The sequence below is a fragment of the Alnus glutinosa genome, chromosome 3 (genome assembly GCF_958979055.1).
Source record: "Alnus glutinosa chromosome 3, dhAlnGlut1.1, whole genome shotgun sequence".
Lineage (NCBI taxonomy): Eukaryota > Viridiplantae > Streptophyta > Magnoliopsida > Fagales > Betulaceae > Alnus > Alnus glutinosa.
This window is the reverse complement of record NC_084888.1, coordinates 3,886,718-3,897,578: the sequence shown is the minus strand read 5'-3', so window position 1 is coordinate 3,897,578 and position 10,861 is coordinate 3,886,718. Positions and strand designations below refer to the sequence as shown.

Here is a 10,861-nt window from a genome sequence, read left to right as displayed (position 1 = left end):
CAAAGTGTTGGATTAAATGCTGGATTTGTTTAGTTTTAAAAGGACGTGATTTAACAACTGCATGATTTCAGCGTGACACAGTAGTGAAATATATACTGGTCAAGCACGGAACATTGAGCATGTAGTATAGAGCATACATATCAGAGTAACAGTATCAGCAGAGTAACAGTATCAGCACATTGAGGCAGTATCAGCAACACATTGAGGCATGCATAGCATATATAGCATTGTTTTGTGAGAGATGTTTTTATGTTATGAGTAGTTTTGCTAGACGTATTGGTATGCATAAGAGTCTTTATGAAAAGATCTTATGTATATTTTTATTGGATGGTCACATGTGTTAATATCATATATTGAACTTGAAAGTACATGGATACATGACTACCCAGGTGCGAGTAATGGCATGTCTATGAGTAAGAAAGTTGACTGTTCTTGTTCATCAGGAAAGACGTGTTAGCATGATTGAGTTTAACTCTAGTGCTCTCATGATCTACTGGCGTCAAGACACGAAGTTGAAATACGATTAGAGATGGTGTTGCGAGTGTTTTGTTGAAGGATGTTATCCTAGTACGGAAGAGTAAGATGCCATGTTCTTTGCTTAAGACCTATGTGTATACGTGATATCTGTAATGGAGTGATCGTGTACACATATGTCTGAGCGACCGTTGAAAAGTATTATTATAGACGGGTCTATATGTAGAAACTTCCAAGGAGGGATGTCTGGAACTTCTATATGTTTTCACAGCTATATAGTATGTTTTAAATGATTTCTGAATAGTCGGTGTTTGCTACATTAGCTGTTGGTAAATTGTGGCTAATATAGTACTCGTACGAATAAAATAATATAAATGTTGGTTCTTTGTGAAAATTCAGTTAGTCTTATACCACTGAGGTCTTAGTATGAGGTATACTAAGGCGGTGAACTCATTCTTTCACCTATGTGGATGTGGATACCACCACAACCGTGTAGATGATGTTTCTTTGGCTGCAGGTACTTCGGTATAGTCGATGGGTCGGTAGCAGTGTGCTTGGGATATTATGACTGAAGCTCACCACGACGGTTGTAATTGTCGGACCACGGGTTGTCCACTGTTTTATAGGTTTGGTATAGCTTGTGACGTTTGTGTCACATATTCTTTGTAAAGCCATAGTTATTATGTAAATATAGTGTTAATAAGACTTAATCAGATAGATGTTAAATGGCTCTTTGTTGTAATTAATTTGTTATAGATGTATAAGAAGTAATTTCCGCTATTCAGATTTATGTTTTTCGCTACATAGATAGTTGTATGTTATACTCTGATTATTAGGTACATGTTATGGGGCATGTGACATATGTTGGCTTTGCGACACGTAGTCGTGCCACTGCAATGACTCGTTTTACGTTTTGTATATAAAAAAAAAAAAAACGGATCGTCACACGAATCCAACACACAAACACGAATAGTCAGTACTCCTAATTATACAAGTTCATTAGATGCCTTTGATTTGGCTAGTCATGTTCTGCTTGGGACTAGGACTTTACCGGAACACCCAATTTTATTTTATTTTTTTTAAAAAAAAAAAAAAGAAAGAAGAAAGAAAGAAAGAAAGAAAGAAAGAAAGTTTTTTAGTCATTTTGGGGTCTTAGAAATTAGAATAGCTATTCTTCATTTTGTAAGAATAAGTATTTCTAACTCAACCAAATAACAAAATAATTATTCGATTTCGGGTCTAGCTTATCATAAGATAAAAAGAATGACAGAAACAGAGAAATCAAGAGGAAGGAGAAGAGGAAGAACACAGGAAGAAATTAAGGACTACATTATTACTAGATTTTCATTACTTGCTTGATTACAAAGTAGTCTAATATATAGACTTAATAAAAGGGTAAAGACCAGAGTACAAAAACATAAACTAAAGGAGAAATACAAATAGGTATGGCTTGAAGGTATGGGTTGAGGTAGAGGAGTGGCTGCTGCAGATTTGGGGATGGCTTGCTGAGTGGTGACTTGTGATTGTGGAAGACTTGTTGATGCAGAGATGGTGAGGTTGCTGCAGACTTGTTGATGCTGATGAGTGGTTAACTTGTTGCTGAGGTTTATCCTCTAATATAGCTATCGCGTGCCCTTAATTTTTCACTTTCTTAATAGCCAGATGCTTGATGTTCAATAGATATTACATTTGCAGCATCGAGTAAACAAACAAAGCACAAAGATACATTTAACAATACGAGACACTCCACACTGATAATGAAAATGACATGAGCGTACCCTAAAGCAGTAGAGATTAATTATCTGGCACCATCAATCCTCATCTGAGAGAACACTCCACTATCTGTTGTCTCCGAACCATCATCTCCTGATCGGAGCACATGATCATCTTCCCAATCTGGGACGCTATCAGAAGGCACAGGCAATTCCAAAAAAGCATTTGTTGTACTGTCGTCAAGGGTTTCTTTGTGCAATGCAGTTTGTTGAAGCTGCAGTGCATATTCCAAGTCCCACTGCACATCAAGCATGGATGGCCGGCCAGCTCCATCATCCTTCAAACACTTCTCAACTATTTCACCAAATTTTCTAAGTGAATCAGCGTTAATTTCTCCCACTAACAACGGATCGATAATCCTTTCAAGTTTCCCTTTCTTCTGCCAAAACATCCCCCATTCGGCCAGGTTCACCTCCTCCCTCTTGGGCGAGTCAATTATAGCTGGTCTGGCACAAAGCACCTCAAGAAGTACAACGCCAAAGGAGTAGACATCAGATTTGTCTGTGAACTCAAAGGTTCTAAAATATTCAGGATCCACATAACCAAAGCTACCCTTTATGCCAACAGTACTGAAATGGTTTGGATCGAGAGGCCCTGATCTTGAAAGGCCAAAGTCAGCAACTTTAGCCACGTACTGTTCATTCAGCAAGATATTTGTTGACTTAACATCACGGTGAATGATTCCCCCAGCTGAAGAAGTGTGGAGGTAATGAAGGCCCTTTGCCGAGCCAATGCAAATTTCAAGCCGTTGCTTCCAAGACAATTTGGACCTTTTAGATGACCCCTCAGGCTTCTCCTTCAAATCATAGAGATGATCTCTCAGAGGACCCTTTTCTATAAATTCATACACCAGTATCATCTCAGACCCTTCTTCGCAATACCCTTTCAAGGAAACGAGATGGCGATGCCGAATTTTGGATAAGACCAAGATTTCTGTTTCGAATTCCGGAAGGCCCTGCCCATGTTTCGGATCACTTCGTTTCACAGCCACTTTCGTACCATCCCGAAGAGTTCCCTGATAAACTTTTCCAAACCCACCCTCACCTATTAAGAGTTTGGCGTCAAAGTTATGAGTTGCAGCTTGTATTTCAAGAAGATTCATCTTCCAATTTAGGTCAACATTACGAACAGGGGAGGCATTCGTTTTTCCTTTCCCGTAAGAATTTCCTTTTCCATGGAGCACTGGCAATGAACCTACTCCATCAACATGCTTTGCTTTCTTGTATCTCAAACCCAACAATAACAGCACTACCAAAACGAAGACAAAGGCCGCGCCACAAGCGGTAGCAACTATAATAACAACACGTTTTTTTGTCTTTCTGTGAATAGGAACCGATTTCTTCATAAACTCCATAATCTCCAGCCCATTCAGATAGGCATTTTTATCTAACGAATCCTGCCTAGGCCCCACACTAACATACATAACTCCCGAATCATCTGAATCAACCACAAAATCATAGTAAAATGGAGCTGCCAACTGCTCGATTCCTTTAGCATCGTCAGGGTAGATCATCTGACTGAAGTTCCTATAAATAGAGAGATTGAACCTCACAAAAGCATTCCCTGCGCTAACAATATCGCAGAAGTGCAGCCTCACCAGGTGTCTGGTGTTCTTGTTTACACCAAAACGCCAAGTTATGTTGGACGAATTTGAATTTAATTCTTTGCAAGTCCTGTAAACAAGATCTGAGGCACTATGATTAGTAGCACCAAGAACATCATACGTAAGCGTACCGTTATAATGGACACAATTTTTCGCAGATCCTTGGGAAAGTAGATAATCATCATCCGGTATCCAAGTCCTCCACAGTGTGTCATTGTTCTGTGGACCACCAACATTGACTCTGTGAATTGTGCGTAAAAACTGAGATCGTACGCCAACGTAAGTTTCACTACTCCCAGCAGCAGTAACTAGAGGAAAATCATCCATGACGAAGTCTTTATCTGGGATTAGAAAGACTTCTATGGCGCTCACAAAAGCAAATGATTTTCTGTGAGGAGTAAAGTAGATGCTGAACTTGCTTCCGTTGATAGTGAGTAAGAACTCCTCAATCACAGGTGAATTACGATTGTCTTTAATACCAAAGTTTGTCAACAGCGAAAAATTAGAAGTTGAAACATCGAATTGGGTCTTAGAAGTTGACAAGAACGAGAAATTAGAAGTTGAAACATCGAATAGGGCATCGGCCAGATTAGTACTCCCGGACATGAACGGAAAGAAATGGAGACGAACATAATAAATGCCATGATCGATGATATCAAACTCATATGAAGATGGGTTTTTGAAAATTCTTGCAGTTTGATAGAGAGACATATCTGTTGCTGAGTTGGTGTCACTGACATCAGAGCTTGTTCCAACAGAGAAGGAGCCAGAATTCAAGTCACCAACGAAGTTCCGACCGCCGACAGTAATGTTGGACTTTGACCCACAATTGATGAAATATTCATCTGGTAGAGTGGAATTAGCTGATGAGAGAAGCAAAAGAGAAAGGAAATGGAGAAGAAAGAAAGGCAAGACAACCATGGGGAGATGAAGCTAAGAGATGGGAGTATTGAAGTGGTAGACGGTTGCTTGCAAAAAGGCCAAGACTGAAAGATTGAAAGATATTGCAGAGAGACAAGCAAATGGTACTGCAGAAAGTGATAAAAAGACTAGCAAATAGCGTTGAGATGAAGCTTTTCCACGGAAAATTGGTAGGAGTTGCTAGCTTTTCTTCTCCTTTTTTTTTTTCTTGTGGGAGACTGAAAGCGAACCTTATCAACTAAAATGGAGGAAGCAATCTTGTGGATGACAATTAATAATTTGTCATGAGCAGATGTAGAAGAAGTCTGTTCTTGACTTCGAGGTTTGAAAAGTAAGCGTCAAAGTCATTTCCAATTTCCAAAGAAGAAAAGTCTTCCATACATCTACCGAGCAGGGAAAAGAGGAGGAAGATGCACCCGGACCTACTTTGATGGACTGACCGCTGAGAGTACTGGACCACTGAAAGCAAAAGGACAGGAGTAATCGACATATAAGTCTTGCGTAAGGGATAAGTCTTAAGCTTATTTTGTTCACGGATTTGAAACTGTACAAAGAGTAGGAATTGTTCAAAATTAGGTGGCCTCTTAATTCTCAGGTCATTTCCTGGTACATACGTATTAGATTTTTTTATAAATTTAGTAGAATGTATATATTTTCATATCATTTATAATCGATTTTAAATGACTTGATATTATATTCTTAGTTAAATGGAACCAAATTCGAACAGTAAATTAAAATAGCCTCTCAAACAAGCGTCAATAGAGTTATTTGTTCAAATTAGGAGGCTAATTTGTATTAGAAAATAATTTTTGTAAGGTCTCAGACATAAATTAAGTTCTCTGTGCCCTCTAATGATAAGCTTTATTGTGTAAACACCATAGCATACCTCTTTGATCACTTATAGACAAAAAAAGCCCTCCTCATGAAGTATTTATGGTTTTACAATTATAACCTCAAAGTTGAAAATTTGCAATGTGGTATTTTATGTCTCAGCCACTTTTTTTTTTTTTTTGGTTTTTGGTTAAAATGGTCAAAATGCCTCCATTTTTTTTTTTGGTTAAATGGTTCAGATAATGAGAATCCGATAGGTTGTGTTGTGTCGTGTGCCTAGTCTGCTAACCCAAAACGCCATGTCTAGAAGAAAGTTTGATAATTTTACGCAATGACGTACGCAATTGTCCTTTGCAATTTCCTACTTTTTTTTTTTTTTTTTTTTTTAATAATGAAAATTCCAATTTAGTCCTTAAATTTTCTTTGTATTTCAATTTAATCCCAAAGTTTTCAATTTTGACAATTAATAAGTTCTTAAAATAGGTCATTGAGTCATTCCTTCAATCTCATGGGTTTCTTAAAATATTTCAGAAAATCATTTTTTCTGAAAATGATTCGAAATCATTTTTACGACGGAAATCATTTTACGTCGAAACAAACGGAGTATAAAGTACAAGTAATTTACTACCACGGCACTAGGCTTGGCAATTTGGGTTGTCGTGTCAACCCATCGGGTTAGCGTGTCAACCCATTTAACTAATTTGGTAAAAAATATGTAATTATCACTTCATAAATATGTTATAAACGGGTTGATGGATCGTAAATGAGTCATAAACAGGTTGGTGGGTCATTAATGGGTCATAAACGGGTAATAGTCTAAACTCAAACCCTCTATATTCGTGTCGTGTTCGTGTCAAATTCGCGGGTCGTGTCAAAATTGCCAAGCTTACACGACACACCCAAGTCATTTATTAATTTTTGGAAGATTTGACAATTATGTGGATGTTGACATGTAAGAAGGGACAAGTATCGTGTTCCTAGTGGTGTTAAGTGACAGTGACGTGGAACCCGTTAATTTTTGAACGAAAAATTTGACTAAGGTTCTAATTTGGTCTTTTTACAAAATGAAAATATCATCTATGATGCAAATTGAAACTCAAGTACTAAAAAAGAAAGTTTTCAAAACTCAGATACTAAAAACATATTTAACCCTAAATTTTGTGACGATGATTACCACGGCAGTACTAATCCCACTTTCCATGGCAGCCAACCAGCCAAGCTATTAATTCCTACAGTAATCAATATTACAATTAAAAAAAAAAGAAAGTTGAAATATGAAATATTGACATTATAAATTTTTATTTTTAAATTTTAAGATTATAATTGTAAAATTGTTTATGCTTAAAAGGTGCACGTAAGTAAAAATTTTCCAAATATTTGAGATTATTAATTGTTAACTCCTTTTCTGTTAAGTCTGTTAAATGACTTTGATCATAAGGAGTAAATTATTGTTTTAGTATACCTCAATATATTTGAGTTCATTTTGATTCTAGATCGATTAATTTCTACTGATTTAGCCATTTCAAAACATCCAAAAGAATAAATATATTTTTTCTGAGCCCCAGAAATAAATTTCGAGAACACTTTGAGCTCTCGTTTATGATTCCGGAAATGGAATTATGCACAAATGTCAAACCAAGCCACACGTGACACACTATGGAGCTAGTCAGGGACGGAGCTAAAAACTTTTATGAAGAGGGGCAAAGGGTAAAAAAATTTGTTGATAAGGAAGGTAGGCTAATATAATATATATATTCCCAGCACCTGTTGCTCCATTTTTTTTTTATTTTTTTTTTGAAAACTCATATCTCACCTACCCTCCATTAATTCTGCACGACTTTTCACCCAAGCATTTGGCTTGCACACTTCACACGAGCACTCCTGTTTCTCTGCAATTCGTCCCTTTCCCAGGCAACCAACGAACCAGTGCTCTGCCATTAATTTCTTTTTCCAACGTCTTATGCCTACAAGCCCACTCTTCAGCTTCCTTGAACCCGCGTCATAGCAGAAGCTGCCCACTCTTCAGCTTCCAATAGTTTTTTTTTATTCTTCATTTTCTTGGGAAACAAACATTGTTTACTATTTTCATTTCTTTTTATATTGTTGAGAAGGGTAATAGGCTAAAAATATACTCCGTTTTAAATTTTTTTGATTTTTTAACTTTATAATTTTTTTTCTTTCAAGAAAAGAGGCAATGAAAGCGTGTTGATTGACAATTGTCTTTCAATTGTCTTTCCAAGGTTATATTCCACTCAACTAAATATATGGCTTGAAACACCAATTTTATCCCTATAAGTTAAATATAGGAAAAAGTTTATATATTCCTCTTAAATTATTACTTAATTGATAATGTTTTTCAAACTTTTAATTAGAACAATGTTCTTCTCAAATTATTAAAAAATTGTCAATGTCTAGCTCCCAAAGTCAGCAAGAAGACAAAAATGACCCTAAATTTTTTACAATAAGACAAAAATATCCCATATTAGTTTTTTTTTTTTTAAAAATTAAATATTTTATTTTTAAAAAATGAAAAAAAAAAAAGAAGAAGGCCACTCTCTGTTTTTTCTTTTTAAAGAATTTTATTTTATTAAGGGTCTTTTCGTCATTACAGAATATTGATAATTTGAAAAGGATATCATCTCAATTAAAAGTTTGAAAAAGACATTAATTATTAATTAAGTGATAATTTGTGGGTTACGTGGATTTGACTTAAATATAATTTCAAGGTATACCAACTCAGCAAATTCTTATTTATTTATTTTTTATTAATAATGTGTATTGCTCGATAAGCTACAATTAGCTTTAGTTACACGTACATCCTGCACAACTCGCATTCTCTGATGAAGCCTCTGATATTGGCCTTCATTCCTGGCCGGCCAGTATGATTTCAAATTGATTTAGGGTTGCAAAGACTTGAAAACAGGGCTAAAACTTGAATCTGTCCAGGGGTTGAGCAGTGCAAAGAACAAGAAGAAAACGAAAACAACTTAGGTAGACAAGACTTTCATAAACCAAAGCATTGAGATTTTTGTTATTCATCTTTAATTTGTTTCAGCGCAATGGCAAATTTATATAGACTCTAGATCTCAACTTTTCTAATAGGACTAAAACTCCTACTTTGACCAGTAAACAATGGGCAGGAACTTGTTCTCGGACCAAAAAAAGACTCTTTCTTGGTTTTGCCTTATTCTTAGGCTTCAGAGGATGTTCAGGTCTATGCTATAGATGCAGCACCCGGATTTGATGGATTAAGTTAGTAACCTGCTCTTTTCATTTTCATGGAGCACTGGCAATGAACCTACTCCATCAACATGCTTTGCTTTCTTGTATCTCAAACCCAACAAGAACAGCACTACCAAAACGAAGACAAAGGCCGCGCCACAAGCGGTAGCAACTATAACAACAACACGTTTTTTTGTCTTTCTGTGAATAGGAACATCTGATTTCTTCATAAACTCCATAATCTCCAGCCCATTCAGATAGGCAGTTTTATCTAACGAATCCTGCCTAGGCCCTACACTAACATTCATAACTCCCGAATCATCTGAATCAACCACAAAATCATAGTAAAACGGAGCTGCCAGCCAGTTTATTTCGTTAGCATCGTCAGGATAGATCATCTGACTGAAGTTGCTATAAATAGAGAGATTGAACTTGATCGCAACATCAGCTCGTGCGCTAACTATATCGCAGAAGTGCAGCCTCACCAGGTGTCTGGCGTTCTTGTTTACACCAAAACGCCAAGTTATGTTGGACGAATTTGAATTTAATTCTTTGCAAGTCCTGTAAACATCATCTGAGGCACTATAATTAGTAGCACCAAGAACATCATACGTAAGCGTACCGTTATAAGGGACACAATTTTTCAAAGATCCTCGGGAAAGTAGATAATCATCATCCGGTATCCAAGTCCTCCACAGTGTGTCATTGTTCTGTGGACCTCCAACATTGACCCTGTGAATTGTGCGTAAAAACTGAGATCGTACGCCAACGTAAGTTTCACTACTCCCAGCAGCAGTAACTAGAGGAAAATCATCCATGACGAAGTCTTTATCTGGGATTAGAAAGACTTCTATGGCGCTCACAAAAGCAAATGATTTTCTGTGAGGAGTAAAGTAGATGCTGAACTTGCTTCCGTTGATAGTGAGTAAGAACTCCTCAATCACAGGTGAATTACTATTCTCTTTAATACCAAAGTTTGTCAACAGCGAAAAATTAGAAGTTGAAACATCGAATTGGGCCTTAGTCAGATTAGTTTTTCCGGACATGAACGGAAAGAAATGGAGACGAACATAATAAATGCCATGATCGATGATATCAAACTCATATGAAGATGGGTTTTTGAAAATTCTTGCAGTTTGATAGAGAGACATATCTGTTGCTGAGTTGGTCTCACTGACGTCAGAGCTTGTTCCAACAGAGAAGGAGCCAGAATTCAGGTCACCAACGAAGTTCCGACCGCCGACAGTAATGTTGGACTTTGACCCACAATTGATGAAATATTCATCTAGTAGAGTGGAATTAGCTGATGAGAGAAGCAAAAGAGAAAGGAAATGGAGAAGAAAGAAAGGCAAGACAACCATGGGGAGATGAAGCTAAGAGATGGGAGTATTGAAGGGGTAAGGCGGTTGCTAACAAAAAGGCCAAGACTGAAAGATTGAAAGATATTGCAGAGAGACTAGCAAATGGTACTGCAGAAAGTGATCTAAAGACTAGCAAATAGCGTTGAGATGAAGCTTTTCCATGGAAAATTGGTAGGAGTTGCTATAGCTTTTGCTTTTTTTCTTGAGGGAGACTGAAAGCGAGCCTTATCAGCTAAAGATGGAGGAAGCAATCTTGTGGATGACAATTAATAATTTGTCACGAGCAGATGTACAAGAAGTCTGTTCTTGACTTCGATGTTTGAAAAGTAAGCGTCCAATTTCCAAAGAAGAAAAGTCTTCCATGCATTTACCGAGCAGGGAAAAGAGGAGGAAGATGCACCCGGACCTACTTTGATGGACTGACTGCTGAGAGTACTGGACCACTGAAAGCAAAAGGACAAGAGTAATCGACATATTAGTCTTGCGTAAGGGATAAGTCGTAAGCTTATTTTGTTCACGGATTTGAAACTGTACAAAGAGTAGGAATTGTTCAAAATTAGGTGGCCTCTTAATTCTCAGGTCATTTCCTGGTACATACGTATTAGATTTTTTTATAAATTTAGTAGAATGTATATAATTTCATATCATTTATAATCGATTTTAAAAGACGTGATAT

At 36.9% G+C, this 10,861-nt stretch overlaps 2 protein-coding genes across 2 annotated transcripts; both read right to left on the bottom strand.

Annotated features, from left to right (window-relative positions):
• Positions 1-1,792: 1,792 nt before the first annotated feature.
• On the bottom strand, positions 1,793-5,040 carry LOC133863798 (probable receptor-like protein kinase At5g24010). Its single transcript, XM_062299897.1, has one exon. The coding sequence runs from the start codon at positions 4,769-4,771 to the stop codon at positions 2,273-2,275; it is 2,499 nt and encodes an 832-aa protein (XP_062155881.1). The 5' UTR covers positions 4,772-5,040; the 3' UTR covers positions 1,793-2,272.
• Positions 5,041-8,338: 3,298 nt separating this feature from the next.
• LOC133863799 (probable receptor-like protein kinase At2g23200) lies at positions 8,339-10,511 on the bottom strand. The gene has a single exon (XM_062299898.1). The coding sequence runs from the start codon at positions 10,183-10,185 to the stop codon at positions 8,851-8,853; it is 1,335 nt and encodes a 444-aa protein (XP_062155882.1). The 5' UTR covers positions 10,186-10,511; the 3' UTR covers positions 8,339-8,850.
• Positions 10,512-10,861: the final 350 nt, after the last annotated feature.